The sequence below is a fragment of the Osmerus mordax genome, chromosome 17 (genome assembly GCF_038355195.1).
Source record: "Osmerus mordax isolate fOsmMor3 chromosome 17, fOsmMor3.pri, whole genome shotgun sequence".
NCBI lineage: Eukaryota > Metazoa > Chordata > Actinopteri > Osmeriformes > Osmeridae > Osmerus > Osmerus mordax.
In genome coordinates this window covers 14,505,032-14,526,218 of record NC_090066.1, presented here as the reverse complement: position 1 = coordinate 14,526,218, position 21,187 = coordinate 14,505,032, and the positions used below count along the sequence as shown (strand labels likewise).

The 21,187-nt window shown below is 42.5% G+C and overlaps 1 protein-coding gene across 1 annotated transcript in view; it reads left to right on the top strand.

Annotated features, from left to right (window-relative positions):
- The first annotated feature begins 61 nt into the window (after positions 1-61).
- pwp1 (PWP1 homolog, endonuclein) overlaps positions 62-21,187 on the top strand; it is a 95,977-nt gene continuing 74,851 nt past the window's right edge. Inside the window, exons 1-4 of the mRNA XM_067254052.1 lie at positions 62-247; positions 5,012-5,070; positions 6,777-6,955; positions 7,236-7,321. Of these exons, the coding sequence (XP_067110153.1) occupies positions 182-247; positions 5,012-5,070; positions 6,777-6,955; positions 7,236-7,321 (390 nt within the window). The 5' untranslated portion in view covers positions 62-181. The remainder of the gene's footprint in view (positions 248-5,011; positions 5,071-6,776; positions 6,956-7,235; positions 7,322-21,187) is intronic.

Below are 21,187 nucleotides of genomic sequence, written 5' to 3'. Positions count from 1 at the left end.
AAATTGTTCGATGACGTTATGACGATGCGACATTTGCGTGGCTGCTACATCGAACTGGCTGTAGGTCCCAAACACGTGGATGCATGCGGATGTTTTCACATCTCCAAGAAGACCTTGTTTGTACGTGTGGTAATTGTACATTGTATCGACTTGATTTGTTTTACGTGGAAACGGATCAAGAATGAGCTCCCAGATTACATGTGTTGGGTGGGTAATGCGAGGAGTGTCCAAAAACACACCAGACAAAGTAAGTTACTACAGTATTTTGCTAGCTCAGCTATGCTAACATGTCAACAAGAAACGCCGTTTTAAACAGCTTAACTGTAGGATGTCTACAATTGTTACATTACATATTGTTATAAATTCTTACATTACATGATAATAAATGGATTTCTAGACATCTGAAATTGAATTCTGACTAGTAGGGGGGAAATTTCGTTCTGTCAATAATCGATTAATCATTACCCAGCTAGAAATTGTACGTTCCCAGAACTTCCCCGCTGGTGTAAAGGACCTCGCTTTGTACGTTCCCAGAACGTCCCCAGGATGGTCCCAATGTGGAGTTCTTTAAAAGCCAGGGGGATTTGTGGGACTTTAAGGACGTTCTGGGATTGTTACGTATACTACTATATATAATGCATGCATTTTTAAGTCATCATAGTTTTATAACCTTTGGCACAGTTCCTATTAGAACAAACCTCTCTCTTCCTCTTTGTGGGGTCTCCTGTCAACTTCTGATTCATCTGCCTAGCCCTCATTGTGTGCCACTGTCACCTGCCTGGCCCTCATTGTGTGCCACTGTCACTTGCCTGACAAAAATCAGTATAAAGGAGACTGGCTGCTAGATTTTCTTTTCCAATTTAAGTAAACTTACCTCTCCCTCCATCATCACCACCTCTGCTGTTATCTTCATGAATATCATGTCCTTGGTGCCGTTGTCTTCTAAGAAAGCCAGGTCTTTGAAACGTGGATCAAGCACTGCGGCATACATTTACATTTAGTCATTTAGCAGACGCTCTTATCCAGAGCGACTTACAGTAAGTACGGGGACATTCCCCCGAGGCAAGTAGGGTGAAGTGCCTTGCCCAAGGACACAACGTCATTTGGTAACAAACTGGCAACCTTCGGATTACTAGCCCGATTCCCTCACCGCTCAGCCAACTGACTCCCATAGTAGAGGAGGTCTTGGAAATATTTGTAGCGACCATCAAAGTCCTGTCTGAATCACTCCTTCATCAGAGAACATACCAGTAGATCGCTCTCATCTGGCTGGAAATTCCTCTGCAGTTTGGCCTGGATTGGGGAGATCATTGAGATGGACGCACTGAGGAAACACTGCAGTGTCATGTATTCCTCTGTCAGGCTGGCTAATTCTTCTCCCCTCTTTATCTTCCTTGACATCAGGGTGTTCAACACAGCAGGCTGCTGCTCCCAAAAACGCTCCAACATGTCAAGGGAACTGTTCCATCTTGTGGGAACATCATGGACATCAGTTCATGTTTGCGAGGCCAGGACTAGTGTGTGCGCGATGCATCGCAAATGGGGGTTCATCTCTGCATGAACTCTAGCCAGTATCATGTTTTTTGCATTATCCGTGACCAATGCTGGGTTCCTGTCTTTGATCTTACACTTGCAACAAATGTCCTTCAGTAAAACTGCTAGATTATTCCCTGTGTGAGCCTTGTTGAATGTGGTTTTGCAACACCCACTCGTCATCAATGTAGTGTGCCGTGACTGTGACATACAGTGAGTCAGTCAAGTCAGTGGCGCAAGAGGTCCAACCATCAACTGTTATTGCAACTCTTTGGGCATTGCTCAATGACTCAGCTATCGCTTGTCTTACTTTCTCGTATAGAACAGGGATTTGTTTCTTCCTATTTGGAATGTGGTACCTCGGCTCCAACATGTTGAGGAGGTATTGGAAGCCCTCGTTCTCTACAACACTGTAAGGCTGGATATCTTAACAAATAAAGAAGGCAATGGCTTCGATTATTGCGTTAGAACGAGCTGAGTTGTTAGCCAGCAAAAAAAGTGGCAATACTTTGCTCAGTCTTCTTGCTAGGGGTTACCGGTGGAGCTGGCCACTTTAGCCATAGCTGAATCCGAGGAGGAGGCAGACGTCACTCTTCAGGTGAGTACCTAAATTAGTAGTGCTGCCTGTGTACTTTATGGCAGCAAAACATATCTTGCAGATTGCATGGGTCTTCAGGGTTTCCCGCAGAAAAATTGTTAGTTAAGGTGATAGGGTGGGGTTTGCCGTCAGACCGGGGGGGGGGGGGGGGGGGGTATACGGCGGATAGGGCTATAAAAAAACATAGTTAAGGCGGCAGGCGTGTGTTGCTTAGCCTTAACTGAAAAGTGCTGCGGGAAACCCTGGTCTTATTGAATTTCCCATCTTTCTTCGAAAATCCAAAGTGTTGCCAAGCCTTGGATTTATTGCAAGTTGTAGGGACGTGTAACTCTTCATCCGCTATGGTAACACTCTCCCAAACACCCCTCCAACTCGCGTGAAACTTGGCCGAGAGACTTCATGACAATCGGCCATTGACAGCAGTGGAGATGAGCCCGCGAAACAGAGACAGGGCTCAACGTTGGTAATGGTGGGTAATAGTCAGCAAAACAATTGACTTTTAACCTCAAACATGACGTGCTCCCTCCCCTGCCGACAGCCATCTCTGCACAACTCTGTCTGGATGAAACTGAAACCTCTGGTCCCTCAATGCTACTATATAAAAGCTTCCATACAGTGTTTACCCTAGGTTTACAGCTTTTGTGGGGGCGACGGGGGGCGACCATGTAGAGACAGAAATGACATGCCGTAGTGTAAATATGATAAATAACATAAGGCCATTTTTTGTTTAATAAAAGAGCAAGCTATAGACCTGTTTTTATAGGAAATGTAACCTTAAATTACTTATTTTGTGATCTGGCGCTATTAACTAACAAACAAAAAACATGAATTATTATTTTTATTTACTTGACATTCCAAGGGGGGCGGGGGGTGCCATGGGGGGGTGGAGCGCCCCCCTAATATAATGGTAGGGGAAACACTTCCATAGCATTTCATCAGTATGATACTGAATACCCAAGTCGACACCATTCTTCTGCTGCAGTTCAATAGCCCGGGGGAACGAGGCGAACGGCTGGCGCGTCTTAATTACGTGATATGCCTTTGTTATAAGTCGTGCAGTAACACGATGGGCATCTGCATTAAAATTCCTGACCAGCATGGTCAACGGCCTGGCAGATGGATTGTCAACCAGCCGCTTAGCTGTCACGCAAACCAGGTGCTGTCTGTTATTAGCATGGCTGGTCAGTGATTGTTCTCGAAAATTGTCAGTGCCTGTGTAAAAAGATCCACTTTTGTCTGCTTTAGACGGGAACAGACGACACAGTGCATCTTAGTTACATAACTGGGAGTCAGGTGGCTGAGCGGTGAGGGAATCGGGCTAGTAATCCGAAGGTTGCCAGTTCGATTCCCGGTCATGCCAACTGACGTTGTGTCCTTGGGCAAGGCACTTCACCCTACTTGCCTCGGGGGGAATGTCCCTGTACTTACTGTAAGTCGCTCTGGATAAGAGCGTCTGCTAAATGACTAAATGTAAATGTAAATGTAAAAAAAAGTTGCTTACGTTTGAGCTCGTAGCTCTCCTTCACTTCAGTGTCTCGCGCCAGTTGTTATTGAGATCAGAGAATTACAATTTGACAACCACTCAACACAAACAATCAATGTTTTTTCAATCAATGATTTGCAGTGGCCCGATCGGGACAGTGAGTTGCTACTGTAGTTTAACTGTCCCAACGTTTACTGGCCCCGGCCAATCGGGCCATCGTTATTGTCGAGCCCTGAGAGAGGAGGAATCTATCTAAATATACAATTATTGGTCACATTTCTAAATACTAAAGGTGTTCGTCTACACATAATAAATCAGATTATAGCGATGTAAAGATGTTAGAAACGATGCATCGCGATTTCATCCCACATTGTATCCGGTGCACACTTTTTATCTGGGCTATGGCATCGTGAGCTTTTATGCCAGAGCACCGATGCAAACCGGTGAATCTTACCATCCCTAGAATACATTTTTCAAGGAGAAAAAACGGAATGTATTTAGTGTTATGAGGCGATGTCGGTCATTAGACAGTACGATCTCCGTCGGCATTTTGACACCAATCACGGAGATAAATATGCCAAATTTAGCCTCCGAGGAAAAACAGAATTCAAGAATTAAAAGGCGAACTGCAATCGCAGCAAAAACGATGTTTTTAAATTGTAAACATCGATACATCGTAGTTACAACTGGCCCTTTGAGGGCAACCATAATGCTGATGTGGCCCTCGGTGAAAATGAGTTTCACACCCCTGCCCTAGTACATTCATGCAAATGATTATGTAGCCTTCGTTTGTCTGCTGTATCCCATGTTATCAATTGCTTATGTTATGTTAATCAATATCATATTGGTTCTCTCTTAAATCTCTCTTAAATTGTCTTACCACCACTACACATTTTGTAGATTCTGCCTAGAGGTGTTTGCTATGTTTTCTTTAACATTTGTATTTTTTTTGTGCAAGACAATGTTGTAAAATAGTCTTGGATGTTCTGTATCGCTTTTGCATAAATACCACACAACAACTGACCAAAGAGACAAAATTTGTACGAACATTGTTCCTGTTGTATAAAAGTGAATTTGCTTCTAACAGTAGGCTATAGGGTACCCAAAAATGTATTTGTGAATTGCCAATTGAAAGGTTGTCCAGCAAGTGATGATGCCTAAAGCAATGAAAATCTAATCCTTTTGTCTTTCTAGGCGTTGTGACTTTGTGTAGTCCATGGCTCTGGTGTAATCTACATGGCAACAATTGTAGTTATATTTTGACATACCAAAATGTCATTTTTACTAGTGAAAACTGCATCGCTACTAGGCTTGCCATACATTCTGTAATGATGTCCTTGTTATTCATATCTGTCACTGTGTCAAGCCACTGTTATAATGACACACTATTGTAACAGGTGGAGTTGAGCAAAGAGGAATTGCAACGCATCATAGCTGAAGCAAAAGAACAGCTTGGGTATGTAGCTAGTTTCTTGTATATAAAGTCTCTGTTGTATATAAACAGTATATACACTCATTAGCCATAACATTATGACCACTGAAATGGCATGAAAGTTAATATTTGGTCCTATAGTTGTGATAGAAACAGGAACAATGGGCAAGCGTAAGGATTTGAGTGATTTTGACAAGGGCCCAATTGTGATGGCTAGACGACTGGGTCAGAGCATCTCCAAAACTGCAGTCTTGTGGGGGGTGTTCCCAGTCTGCAGTGGTCAGTACCTATCAAAAGTGGTCCAAGGAAGGAAAAGCGGTGAACTGGCGATAGGGTCATGGGCGGCAATGGCTCATTGATGCACATGAGGAGCGAAGGCTGGCCTGTGTAGTTCGATCCAACAGACAAGCTACTGTAGCTCACATGGCTAACAAAGTTCATGCTGGTTCTGATACAAAGGTGTCAGAACACAGTGCATCAGAGCTCCAGCGTTGCTCTGTGAAGAGGAAAACCTTCCACAAGGACAACCATCTCTGCAGCACTCAACCAATCAGACTGGGACGAAGGTTCATCTTCCAACAAGACAACAACCCTAAGCACACAGCCAAGATAACAAAGGAGTGGCTTCGGGACAACTCAGTGAATGTCCTTGAGTGGCCCAGGAAGAGCCCACACGTGAACCCGGTTAAACATCTCTGGAGAGATCTGAAAATGGTTGTGCACCGACCCTCCCCATCCAACCTGATGGAGCTTGAAAGGTCCTGCAAAGAAGAATGGGAGAAACTGCCCAAAAATAGGTGTGCCAAGTTATATTTTCGTTTAGAATTTTTGAAAATCTATTTAAAAAAAAAGTGGGGTATTGTGTGTAGAAGTTTCAGTAAAAAAGGTAATTTAATCCAATTTGGAATAAGGCTGTAACATAAAATGTGGAAAAAGAAGAGCTGTGAATAATTTCCGGATGCATTGTATGGGGCTGCATACCCACTGCTGAAAGCGCCTACAATGGACACTTGAGCATCAGAACTTTGCCACAGAGCAATTGAAGAAGGTGGCCTCGTCTGACAAATAAAGTTTTATTTTACAACATGTGGTGGCTGGGTGCGTGTGCGTCACTTACCTGGCGAACACATGGTACGAGGATGGACTATGGGAAGAAGGCATACCAGCGGAGGCAGTGTGATGCCGTGGGCAATGCTCTGCTGGGAAATCTTGGGTCCTGCAATACATGTGGATGTTTCTTTGACATGTACCACCTACCTAAGTATTGTTGCAGACGTACACCCTTTCACGGAAACGTTATTCCCGAATGACAGTGGCATCTCTCAGCAGGATAATGCGCCCTGCCACTAAGCATAAAGAGTTCAATGTATTGACTTGGCCTCCAAATTACCCAAATCTCAATCCAATCAAGCATCTGTAGGATCGGCTGGACAAACAAGTGTGATCTATGTAGGCCCAACCTCAAAACTTAGAGGACTTAAAGGATCTGCTTCTAAAATCCTGGTGCCAGTACCACAGCACACCGAGGTCTAGTGGAGTCTATGCCTTGACGGGTCAGGGCTGTTTTGGCGGAGAAAGGGGGACCTACACAGTATTAGGCAGGTGGTCATGATGTTATGGCTGATATGTGCATCTTCTCATGGAGTTCTTTATGACTGAGTAAAACATCACTGTTAATAGTATTTACTCTTCACCTTATAACCTTAAATATGTACATTCTCTATTCTTAGTGAACGTAGGGATGAAGAAGAGGAGGAAGATGATGAGGGTATGGCCAGTGGGCAGGAGACGAGTGACGAGGCAGAGGCTGCCCGAAAACAGGAACCAGAACAGGATGAAAATGAAGCAGGAAGGGAAGAAGATGAGTTAGCGGAGTATGGCTTGGATAAATATGACGAGGAGGACACAGGTAAGAGTGGTTATAATATTATGGTTTGATTGTAGCCGGTATATTAATATTGAGTTTCTCTTTGCATTAGAAGAAAGTGCACTTTCTGTCCCTCTGTCTTTTTTATTTGAGTTAATATACACCAGATCCTTGTGTCACTCACACAAAACACCCTATATACTGTGTGCTATTGCTAATAGGTTGGTAATTTATCAATATGCTAAGAGAAATTGGTCACACAGAACCCTGCATTGTTTGTATCATCTTATTGTACTCTGTATTTGTTTTTAATATGGCACAGTTACTTCCAACCTTGGTGACAGTCTGGCTGGACTTACAGTGTTTAGCACAAATGAAGAGGACCCTTACATAACCATCAAAGACACGGTGAAAAAACATTTTTGTCTTGTTTATAAGAATGCATAATATATATAATATAATAATGTAAATCTTGTTCTGAAGCACTTGCGAATTAGGGGTATTTGGTAATACAAGGGGTATTTGTAAGAAATATGGTAATAGGCCTATAGATGAGAGGCTTTGGGTTATAGTAAAGTTATAGAGGCCGATTAACAGCATTGATATTGTTCTACATTTATTAATTTAGCAGACGCTTTTATCCAAAGCGACTTCCAAGAAAGAGCTTTACAAAGTGCATAGGTCACTGATCATAACAACAAGATAGCCAAAAAACATTGCGAGTAGCCAAAACATGAAGCACACTTTGTGAATAACCAAAGTAAGTGCCAAAGGGAAGAACCATAAGAGCATGTAGATAAACAAGTTACAATTAAACAACATGAACCGCTATAAGTGCAAGTGTACCTGTGGAAAAAAGCAAGCAACAGTAATAAAAACAATATATCACAGCGAGAACAAAAATTTGAAACAGTTACCACTAACCACAAGAGCAACAAGTCTCTAAGCAAGAGTCATTGTGATCCTTGAGGAAACTAACATCGGGTCAAGCGAACCATTCCTAAGTACCGTTGTACTCCCGGAACAAGTGTGTCTTGAGCCTTTTCTTGAAGGTGGAGAGACAGTCAGTATCTCTGATGGAGGTGGGGAGTTGATTCCACCACTGGGGGGCCAGACAGGAGAAGAGCTTGTGTTGGGACCGGGCGGTCTTGAGCGGTGGGACCACCAGGCGGTTGTCTGAAGAAGACCGTAGGTGACGGGTGGGGGTGTAAGGCTGCAGGAGGGACTTGATGTAGACGGGTGCAGTCCCGTTCACTGCTCGGAAGGTCAATACCAGGGTCTTGAATCTGATACGGGCCATGATAGGTAGCCAGTGGAGAGAGATGAGGAGCGGGGTAAACAACGGGGTTCTATTCAACTGACGGTGTACCCCACCAGTGGTCGCTCTTTATTCTAAAAACAGAGAATTTTATTGAATGATATGTTAAATACCTTAATGTATTTGTTTAACATAAACTTTTGAACGTTGATAAAACAAGGTCTAGGAAGCAGTTTCCTTTACGGATATTTATCTCCCAGCTAAGTCTTTGTTATGCTACTTTCTCTGCGCAAGTTTTTTAAGCACACAGTCACTCCACAGGTGAAGCTTCACGACTCCAGTAATCTTGTTGACACAATCAGTCAGATGGTTATCATGATGGTTATACTTACTGTAAAGGCCGATATATGGTTCTCCATTTTCCAAAAAACGGACACATGGGAACGCCCTCCTCTATGGTGAACGCCCTCTCCGAGCTCTCGGAGAGCCCTCGGAGAGCCCCGGAGAGCTCAACGTGCACCTCCTGAATTTTCTAACTATCCGTCGTAATTTCGGATAGTTACGGATACCCCCTTGGCTGTTATTGGTCAGCATTAAGAACCGCTTGAGTCAGGGGCGGGGGCGGGGTTGCCGTGATAAACAGGACGAACAGAATCCTTTGACCGCCATTGCTGTAAATTTTTATAATTCATTTCAGCTAAACAGTACATGTAAATCAGCATCTGAATTAAAATGTGACGAGAAATGGGCAGTGTAGTTGCTGAAAATGTGCGTATTTTATTCATGAAATGGCTAATTTGTCAATTTGCTCCGACTTCTTGATAACATAGGTAAATAAACACTCGACGATGACTTACTAAAAACCAGCCACCTACTCTTCTGGCGGTGAATTGTTTTCAGCACCCACAGCCTACGGAGAACCATAAACGCAGTCTATCCGTCCGTATCCGTAAGCCCGCCCATCCGTAAACAGAGTCGGAGAAGCATATTGCGGCCTTAAGTCGCTCTGGATAAGAGTATCTGCTAAATGACTAAATGTTATGAATTTGATTTAGCTGGAAAGGGAGAACATTTTCCCTTTGGGGACCACGACGACATCTCGATCGATCTCGCCTTGGGTGCCAGATTTCTTTTGCCAGGAGGTATATCTAAACCGCCCTGGCTCCAGTAGCATCAACTCTTTTAGTTGCTCAAAATCGTAGGTTTCTGTGGCCTTCAACCAGCGTTCGCACGCTACCCCTAATTTCCTAGACAAATATAGGTGAGACTCAAGCTCCTTACGTCTCACTGAGTGAAACTGCTGTGGGTAGGCCTCTGGAACGCCACCATAGACAGTCAGAACAGCCTTTTTCAAGGCCTCATACTCCAACCCCAGGCGAGGATCCAAGACTGCAAAGGCCACTTGTGCCTTGCCCTTCAACACACACTGCACCAGCAGAGGCCATTTAGCTTCGGGCCAATTGCATTCCCGAGCCACAACTTCAAAAGTCGCAAAAAAAAGTATCCACATCCTCCTCTGAGAACATTGGTACATAGGTAGGGTGGAGCGGACAACCAAACGGTTCTCCAAAGGGGCACCCCCTCTTGTGGCCTTCACTCGTCCTAACTCCAACTGGGCCAGCAGCTCCCTAGATTCCTGCTCCTCCCTTTCCGCACGAAGGCCCCAGGCAGAAACCAGACCAATTCACACAGTCCAAGACCGTCAACATAAAACCTGGATAAATTATAACCTCCACTTCCAAGTGCAGAGTAACTGCCGTCAAAAATACTCAAACTCAATCACCTTACCGGCTACTAACACTCATCTAGCATGACTAGCTCCTGACTTCGTAACCTAGATCCGCTACTTAGCAACAAGCCCGACAAAACAAACTGAGCTGTAGCTAAAAATGCGGTACTAGTCTAGTCTAACCATAATAATATGGTTAGAAATAATAAATACCCTACCTGTTAGCTAATATAATTACCCAAACAGTTTGATATTCAGATCCCGGACGAGCTCCCCAATTGTTACGGTCGTCGTTGTCTAGGGGGAATATTAGCAGACTGTCACCGATGCTATGGCTAATAGCGGCGGGCCCCGACAGGTGAAACTGGGAAGGAGAAGCAGGAAAACTCACCCCCAGCCAGGTAGACTCCCACCCCAGTCTCCGGGACAGCTCAAGCCGCTGTTCCTTTCCGCGAACAGCTCGCTCGCGGTTGGTAGATTCGATCAGTTTATATATATATGTACATTAAGCACGGCGTTACACAAGGACAGGTGGACAGGCAGTTGGGAAACAACCGCAGATGGGAAACAGAAACCCAGGAGACAACCATTCGGCATTGATGGATTACATCCGCCCACAACAAACTCTGATGTTCCCCCATCTTTCCGCCATCCGGGAGTTCAAAAGGGCTAAACCCCTCCCCATGATTACCTGGGCCCCAATCAGGACACAGGGCGTAGTCCTACTCCCCTTTCCATCACCACCATGTGCAAGGCCGCCATGCCACTAAAGTGTTACAATTAAAAGTTACTTCCGAGAAAGGAATATGAACCATCCCTCTAACACCCTGCCACTAGGCGTGCACGTAACAATATTATGTGTATACAGTTAGAAGCACACTGGATCTTCAGATGCGCTATGAACCATGGAGCGATATCAGTGCCAACTCAAATGTAATAGTTTTCAATTTGCAATGTTCTATCTGAATATTGTATCAGGGCTCAGACTGCATATACAAAAATCTTTTGAGTGTCCGAGTTAAACTATCAGGTCACATTTATGTCACTTAAAAACGTTGAGTCATTTAAGTGATGAATCATAAGACGGCCAGTGTCTCCCTTTTTTTCCTCCCCCAAATTTTCAAAAGCCATGTGGTCTCACATTAGCAGAACTCAAGTGCGCGGACAGTTAGTCCGCGCTGTCCAAGCAGAAACTGTCTCGCGTGTGGCTTCTTTGCCTCTGTTTTAATTCTATCTTGCAGCTGACTGTTGTTCAATTTACGTTGTTCAATTTGTACACAAGGACTTATTATATATTGTATAATCATGCACGTGTGAAATATAATTACTGTCCTTGCTATCAGTAAGGCACACTATTGTTATGTCACATATATTTGGTATTACAATATATTACAATAGCGTTGCTATGACTTTGGAGAATGTTCAGTTGCTTGGTTTAAGAAATATTTTTGTGGCAAAAAATACTGCTAGTTTGCTATTGCCAGGTATTGCATATGATGTCACAAACTAGCTTGTCTTAGTAACATTGCCGACGAGTCTGGTGGTCTATGGGGGATGACAAGTGCCCTCGTACGCCTGAACAGCATACCATGTAGACAAGCTTTGCCCACAATGTCCGTGTCATCTCAGCCTCTTTATCATTGGTTCCCAATGGGGGTGAGGGTGGCGACGTAGTGCGTGTGGGAACTTTGATAGCGGTGACGTAGTGGCGACGTTATCTTTGTAAACATTGCATTAGCTTCGTCACTACGTCTGCAAAGCTAACAATCACTGCCACGTCGCTACGTCTGCAATCAATGCCACCGCTACACAATACGTCTGCAAAGCAAACAATCACTGCCACCGCTATGTCGCTACATCTGCAATCACTGCCACCGCTACACCATACGTCTGCCTTTATGTGGTATGTTAGCTATAAACCGGTATCAAGTTGGCAACAGTAGGCTAAGTGGCTGGCTATCTATCAATGGGGAAAATAATTTACATTTAGTCATTTAGCAGACGCTCTTATCCAGAGCGACTTACAGTAAGTACAGGGACATTCTCTCCGAGGCAAGTAGGGTGAAGTGCCTTGCCCAAGGACACAACGTCATTTTGGCACAGCCGGGAATCGATTAATAGCCCGACTCGCTAACCGCTCAGCCATCTGACCCCCCATAATGAAAGTACATAAGTGTGGCTATTTCAGATAGCTAGCGTTGGGCTGTAGGCTATTGGCAGAGACCTGAACAGCCAAACTTGTTATGTCACTGACGATTTCCTGGAGGGTCTGATTAATAAAGAACCCCCTTTGAAGCTTATTCTAACAACGACGTTACCGGCAGTAGCTATCTCAGATGGAATCGCGATTCAAACAGTACCATCTGCTAACTGAAAATATGACCACAAAAATGTAAATAAGCTTGACATTCATAAAAAGCTCACTGGTAGCAATCATTGTCAGTAACACCGCAAAATGCGATGTAGCCCTGTGTGGAGAAGCTGCCCCAGTAAATTGTATTACTACAGTACAGTACTAGACTAGTACTGCTGTGTCCGTCTTGGTAGCGATTGCGTTGGTTGAATTCGATGTAACGTTCCGTTGTACGGTTTAGGCTGAAATTAATTATTTTCATGACAGATTGACAAAGATTAGGCTGTGGCAATTAAGTTCAGGTTAGTAGTCAGATAGTTTCACCTATAGAAAGACTTTTGATCAAGGGGAGTGCCGAACATGTTTTGTCGCCGTTTGACTTCCTAAACAGCTGTGGAGTGAAGGACTTTAATTGTTGTGTCTATTCCAATATGTAATGATGGTGTTCAATGACACAAGTCTGTGTTCTAGAAAGAGTGTTCTGGAGTCGCAGAGGTCCGATAATATCAGCTTTAATGCAGCAGTTGGAAATCAACAAGTACAGAGCTCTGGGGTTGTCTACGTTTTCCTACCCGCAACAGAGTTTGGGTTGGTTCACAAAGTCCAACTGGCTATCTGTCCCTCCCCAGCAGATATTTATACAGTGCAATTAAAACAGAAAGATGAAAAGAGGGTTGAGCTCGTGCATCAGGGAGTTGTTCTTGCCGACGCATCCCACCTGCTCGGGTGCTGTCTCAGCCCGGTTTCAAGGTGCTTCTGAAATGGAGAGATTAAGACACAAAGTACAGCCTGCTTCCCACACCCTGTGTGAGACACAATGTTTAAGCCTGAGCACACTTCTGAGTTCATAAGACATAACTTTAATAAGCACAATACATAACTTTAATAAGAATAATACATAACTTTAAGACATGCATCCTTTATAAAGTCTTACGAACATTGTTCCTGTTGCTATATTCACTAGAGCACAGTGCCCGTGATGCATTCGGTGATTAAGATGCAACAAATATTAATAACTGGAATTATAGATAGTGCCGTGCCCGTGACGCAGCTGGTGATGACAGTTCAAGAATTGTGCTGTAATGTATTATACATTCCTTACTACCTTGATGGAACACTGGAATTTTCAGGACCATCTCCTTTTCTTTGCATAATAACTACTGACTACTAGAGAGAAAATAAAAACAACTAGAGAGGGTACAATTTGTGGGGGAATTGTAGGGTGTGCTTGCTTGCATCGGTTGCAGATGGGTCCGTTTATTAACTGTAATTTTTACAACTGATATTTCTGTATATTTTATATAAAAATGCCTACTTATTATTTATGAACATTGCATAGATTTAAAAGCATAGCCTACATTTGTTGCTGCTCATGTACAATTCAAAATACAAAAAGTGAAGTGTAGCATGTCCCTGTACTTACTGTAAGTCGCACTGGATACGGGCATTTGCTAAATGACTAAATGTAAATGTAGAATGAACCTAACCTATATGACTTAAACGTCACCTTAAGTTTTTCCCTTCTACAGTCAGCGTCGGAAATACACGAGGGCAAAGGGCAAAAATGCCCCTAAGAAATACAATTTTGCCCCTGATATCACTAAGCTTATTGGGTTCACGGATAGTGTATTGAACTGGCTGAAATCATATATCACAGGAAGGAAGTTTTATGTTAGTTTAGGTGACCATAGGTCCAAGAAACATGAGAACTGCTACGGGGTTGCTCAAGGAAGCTGCTTAGGTCCATTACTTTTTTTCTCTTTATATGTTACCACTCGGCGACATAATCAGAGAACATAACATAGATTTCCATAGCTATGCGGATGACACACAACTATATATATCCACTGAACCCAACGATGCAACGGCCATCAATTCCATTACCAAGTGCCTGTTGGCAATAAACAAATGGATGAATGATAACTTTCTTAAATTAAATGAAGACAAAACCGAAGTCCTACTATGTGGCCCCAAATCCAAAAGAGAGATGCTTATTAAGAATCTTGGAGGCTTAACCCCCTGTCTTAAACCAGAGGTGACGAGTCTCGGTGTAATCCTGGACTCAGATTTGAATTTCAACTCTCACATTAATAAAGTGACCAAAACAGCTTTCTTTCACCTGAGGAATATAGCAAAGGTACGACCATTCATAAACCAAAATGATGCAAAGAAGTTAATTCATGCTTTTATATCCAGCCGGCTGGACTACTGTAACGCACTTTTCACTGGTCTTCCCAAGAAAACCACTGAAAGACTACAGCTCATTCAAAATTCTGCAGCTAGATTATTAACCAAAACTAAAAGGAGAGAACACATTAGTCCTGTCCTAGCTACTTTACACTGGCTCCCTGTTACCTTCAGAATTGACTTTAAGGTCCTTTTCTTCACATACAAAGCTCTACACGGACAAGGACCTAGCTACATTGTTAACTCCTTTATAAACTACACACCAGCTAGAACACTGCGATCATCAAATGCAGGCCTATTAGAGGTCACCAGAAGCAGTCATAAGAAGATTGGTGATTCGGCCTTTGTCAATTACGCCCCAAAACTATGGAACAAATTACCCATAAATATTAGGGAAGCAAACACTCTAGACATTTTTAAAAGACAGCTTAAAACCTACCTTTTTACCGAAGCATTTAAGTAATTTTATCTAAAAATTTTATCTCAAAAAGTTTTCCTACTTTTTAAAGTTGTTTCTCTCTTGAACAGAGATCTTATTGGGATTTTTATTTTTGTTTGAATTGTTTATCACTTGTATTATTGTTTTTATTGATTTTATGTAAAGCACCTTGAGCTACAATTCTTGTATGAAATGTGCTATATAAATAAAGTCTTACTTACTTACTTACTTACTAGGAGAGGGGCAAAAATTGCCCCCAAAACAAACGTTTTGTAATTTTTTTAATCGATCCAGTATTTGCTTCAAAAACAACTTAAATGCGATGTTTGCTCCGGAGGCAGAAGCGCTCATTGCCACAGGAAGCAGCACTCGCTGCTCGCTTTGTGACGTATTTGACGTCAAACGCGTCACAAAGCAAGGGACTCAACAGAGGCGAGCCCAGGGGTGCGTTTCCCGAAAGCGTCGTAAGCCTAAGTTGATCGTAGAATCCATCGTAGGACGAATCTTAGTTTTACTGGCCATTCCTAAAGACATTGTAGCTAAAGTGTCTCTTGAAAATTCGTAACTCTTGAAAGTGCATAGATTAGCCTACTCCTTACGAGCATGTTTGGGAAACACACGTAAGAAATATCGATGGTTTAGTTTTTTGCTCGATCGTTGCTACGATCGAGCAAAAACCATCGTTATCAGGAAACGCAGCCCAGGCTGATAAGCCGAGTGCACCAGCTAGGCGTAAAAAAATTGGTCTTAACTCCTACGTCGGTCTTAGCTACGTCCGACTTTGTGATTTGAATTTACACCAAGTGCACCAAGCTTGACAGACCACGGTCGTAGCTACGCCTGGTTTTAAGATGCATGTCCTTGTTGAAAATGCGAAAGCGTCGATCGTTGCCAAGCAACCCATTTATGAGCCTATCCAAAGCGCACTCTATAGCTGGCCTATCTCCCTTCAAAACAAGCCATGGATTAAAAAAAACAAAACAAAAGAAAATAAATTTCTGATAGAGAAATTAGAAAACTTCTAGAGTTGTTTACTCAGAATAGAAGCGTGCTCACGGGGACATTTTATAATAGGCTATCAACACAAACAAACAGAAACAATCAGCTTGGAAATCGATCACCAATCAAATTAACAGTGGATTTGTGCGATGACGGACAAATCTTTCTCGCCTTAATGGCCTTTCCATATGTTGCCTATAAACAAGACGCGCTGCATGTGCGATCAAACTGTTGTACATTATAATTACCACGTAGCCTATATTAGTCCTATTTTCCAACTTCATTACTTATTACTTCTAAATATAATAAGTTATAATTATTAAGTTATAATTATTTAAAAAACGTATAACTTAATAGTTGTAGAAAACCAAAACAAATATGATTGTCTGATTTTTTCTTTGTAAAAAGAATCTAAGAAAACACTTTGAATCTGTAGACTACTGCTCAAGTCCTACCCTGTCTACAGTAGTGATATTTTCAAGCATTTAGCCCACTCATATTGCATTCATTCATTAAGAACCACCTTTGAAACAAGCTGAACCCCCTAGAAACAAGCTATTCTAAGTAACAACTTTGTCACCGGCAGTATTAGATAGAATAACGATTGAAACAGTACCATCTACTAACTGAAAATATGCCCCCAAAAAACTTCAATAAGGTTGACATTTATTTAGCGGGAAATGGCTCTTCAAAAGAAGTTTGCTGGAAGCGATCATTGTCAGTAACAATGCCAAATACGACCATTTGATCTTAGACTAGAGCCCTGCACGGTGGAGAAGCTGACCTCGGTAAATTGTGCTAAGCTAGCCTAGCTGCTGTTGCTAGCCAAACTTAAGGGGATTGTTTGAATGCGCCGGAAATGAAAAACGTTTCTTTTGACATCAAGTTTAGGCTGTGGCATTAAAGACATTGACACAACTATCACTACTACGCTCTCAACGAAGGCAGTTGCATTTTCTTTCCCTCTCCTCCCCCTGACCTTCCCTGCTTGCTTCCCTGCTTGGCTTCTATCGTATTGTCTAGTTATTCACGGAGAAATACTCTGAAGTTTCAATCATTTGGATAGTTTTTGAAGATATTACTCAAAATCAAATACTACAAAAAGGAACAACCTGACAGGACTGAAGCCCAAGGAGAACAGAAGTATTTTTGGCTGCCCTCCAAGACTGACCACAGGCAAGCCAACTAAAGCTTGTTCCCTGTAGAACTATGGCTTGTAATGACTGCAAACAACTTACTCAGAGGATAGTCGAACTGGAGCTAAGAGTCAGAACCCTCTTAGATATCAGAGAGACCGAAGACTTCATAGATTCCATGCTACCTAGCCCGGAGGCTAAGCTACCTGCCAATGAGCCACCCTTGGAACCAGCTTTCTCTCCACCAGCCGTTGGACCGGATGAGTCATGGCCTGCTCTCGGCGCTAAACCAAAGAGGCCTAGCGCCGCTTCTACCTTCATCAGAGATGGGACTGTCACCAAGGATAAACAGCAAAAAAAGCGAGGCACAAACTCTTCCCGCATCACCTCTCCTCCTGTCACACTCAGAAACAGTTTTGAACCACTGGGAACTTTCTCTCCCTTGTGTGTGGAATCCAAGGCGAAGAGGCACAGGAGTGCTAGCCACGCAGCTAACAAACATGAAGGGCCCAGATCGCCGACACACCATGATGGTAGCTACTACACACATGCAAATCCAACACATCATCGTCTGCTGCGACCGGGAGTCCCCCATTTCACTCAAAGCCCCTCTCGGACCACTCGGGGCGCTGTTCGACCCCCTATCAAGCCTAATCAGACAACAATATCACAGGATTATCAAGATCCAAGGTATGCTAAGTCTACCCACAGCCCATCAACACTTAGAGGAGCTAACACTGCTAGCACTATAGAATCTACTGCTAGCACTAACGCAGTGTCTAACCTTGGTCTAGCACAAGGTCCTATCATTGCTAACCCAAATAAGATAAGAACTGGCCCCGCAGCTACTGATAAGGCAAACGTTAGAAATGCAAACACAACACCACATATGGCCACTATCTTGATTGGAGATGCCATGACAGCACATGTTAAACTGGCAAAGACAGAAAATATTTGTCTTAGCAACACATCTGTCGAGGAACTGTCCTCAGAGGTACAAACAATCCTCAACAATAAACCAAACAACCCTAAGATTATCATCCACATTGGCTCGTTTGATATCCTACACAAGAAAACTGGCACTGAGATGCTTAAAAAACATTTCACCCAGCTACTGAACACACTCAACAGATATCAAGATGTATCAGTGGACCGATCGCATGCTTTCGCAGAGGAAAAGAAGCCTTCAGTCGACTACTATCCTTCAACACATGGTTGGCATCTGTCTGTCTGACACACAAACTGAGATTTATCGATAACTTCAATGTGTTCTGGAACTGTGCAGACCGTTTTCAAGCTGACGGACTTCACCCAAACCGTAGAGGATCTCGACTACTAACAGCAAACATCAATCACGTGCTCCTGACCACAAATCAAGCTTCTCTCCCTATCCCTGTTGTGTCTAAGCTGACTGACGCATCCCAAACAACCTCCCATGGAACAGAACATTCAAACAGCCTCCTGCAAGGACATGGGCCCTGCACAGATCTGCACCCCCCGGATGAATTCCCTTGTGATGGAACAGCTCAGTGACAGAGACTTTCCCAAAGAAAAGCTACGCTAGGACAGCCACCATGCTATTTCATTGGACATACCGGTCATCATCACAAACAGAAAATGGCATGGTAAAATGCATGGTTACAAACCTGAAACTAGTGTTAGAAGTCACAGAACTATCCATATTCTTCCAACAGATTTATCTACCCATGTTTTATCTGTTAATACCCCACAGATGAAACTGGCCCCTTCTAAATGTCAGATCACTAAATAACAAAACATTCCTAGTTAATGATCTGGTCAAAGAAAACAACTTAGACTGCATCTGTCTAACAGAAACCTGGCTAAACAATGACACGGCAACAGCAACTTTGATAGAAGCGTGTCCGCCTGATTACAGCTTTCACCAAGTTTCAAGGACATCAAAAAAAGGTGGAGGAGTCGCAGCTATTTTCTCCTCCAAACTGTTGTTCAAAATCACTGAGCTAGGTGAATTCACATCATATGAATATCTTGCTATAGAGCTCAAACCGAATCAATACTTTTTGTTATTATATATCGGCCACCCAAGCACTCGCCAATATTAATACAAGAATTCTCTGAACTATTATCACTATGTGTCACTAGATATGACAAAGTAGTTTTAAACGGAGACTTAAATATCCAAGTAAATAAAAAAGCAGACCCAAGAACTATTGAGCTCTTAAATCTCCTTGACAGTTTCAATCTAACTCAACACATAACAGACCCAACACACCGGCACGGAAACACACTAGATCTAGTGATAACAACTGGACTAAATATCAATAATATTTCAATAACTGATCTACCCCTCTCAGACCATCATTATATACTTTTTAATGTGTAAATTATCCTAACAAAAACCAAAAAAGAATTCTTAGTCCATAGAAGATATTTAGACGATACAGCTATGATGACATTTTCTGAACAATTTGCTCTATATGAGCCGACTTACCATGATTGCTCTCTGAATGAAATGGTAGAGAACCTCAATGATGCACTATTATCTGTGTTAGACTCTGTTGCACCACTGAAAACCAAAAAGAAGTGCACAAGCAGAACCTCCCCATGGCTGAAAAATAAAAATGTTAGTGAAACGAAAAGAAAATGCCGTGCAGCAGAGAGAAAATGGAGGAAAACAAAGAACACTATCCACTACAATATCTACAAAGATACACTAACCACCTTTAACAAAACCATCCGTCTAGCAAGGAGAGAATATTTCTCCAACATTATTACAGAAAATGCCAGAAATTCCAGAGTTCTTTTCTCCACCATTGACCAGCTGCTAAACACTGTCCCTGCCCCACCTCCATCCTCAGCAGTTAAATGTGAAGAGCTTGCTTTGTTCTTCAAGAACAAAATAACTTTGATTAGAGCGAGTATTATTAATAGTGGGGTCGAAACTGACATCAGTAGATTCTGCAACATAACCATGAGCACATTTACCTGTATCACACTTAGTGAACTTTCCAAAATTGTCAGCGAATCTAACTCCACAACCTCAGATATTGATCCTATACCCACAACATTCTTTAAGCGAGTGTTTGATAGTGTCTCAGGTCCGGTGCTAGAGATTATAAACACATCCCTTAGAACTGGTGTCTTCCCAGATGCCTTCAAAACAGCTGTTGTAAAGCCCCTATTAAAGAAACCCAAATTGGATAACAGTCTACTTGCAAATTACAGACCAATATCAAACCTCCCATTTATTAGTAAAGTACTGGAAAAGATAGTTTTAGTCCAATTAAATTCTTTTCTTGAAGAAAATAACATCCTGGAAGTCTCGCAGTCAGGTTTCAAGAAATATCACAGTACTGAAACTGCTCTCACCAAAATAATTAGCGACCTCAGACTAAACTCTGATGCAAATAAAGTCTCTATCCTTATCCTGTTAGATCTCAGTGCAGCATTTGATACAATTGATCACGACATCCTAATCAATAGACTGGAAAAGCTTATTGGGTTCACGGATAGTGTATTGAACTGGCTGAAATCATATATCACAGGAAGGAAGTTTTATGTTAGTTTAGGTGACCATAGGTCCAAGAAACATGAGAACTGCTACGGGGTTGCTCAAGGAAGCTGCTTAGGTCCATTACTTTTTTCTCTTTATATGTTACCACTCGGCGACATAATCAGAGAACATAACATAGATTTCCATAGCTATGCGGATGACACACAACTATATATATCCACTGAACCCAACGATGGAAACGGCCATCAATTCCATTACAAACTGCCTGTTGGCAATAAACAAATGGATGAATGATAACTTTCTTAAATTAAATGAAGACAAAACCGAAGTCCTACTATGTGGCCCCAAATCCAAAAGAGAGATGCTTATTAAGAATCTTGTAGGCTTAACCCCCTGTCTTAAACCAGAGGTGACGAGTCTCGGCGTAATCCTGGACTCAGATTTGAATTTCAACTCTCACATTAATAAAGTGACCAAAACAGCTTTCTTTCACCTGAGGAATATAGCAAAGGTACGACCATTCATAAACCAAAATGATGCAGAGAAGTTCATTCATGCTTTTATATCCAGCCGGCTGGACTACTGTAACGCACTTTTCACTGGTCTTCCCAAGAAAACCACTGAAAGACTACAGCTCATTCAAAATTCTGCAGCTAGATTATTAACCAAAACTAAAA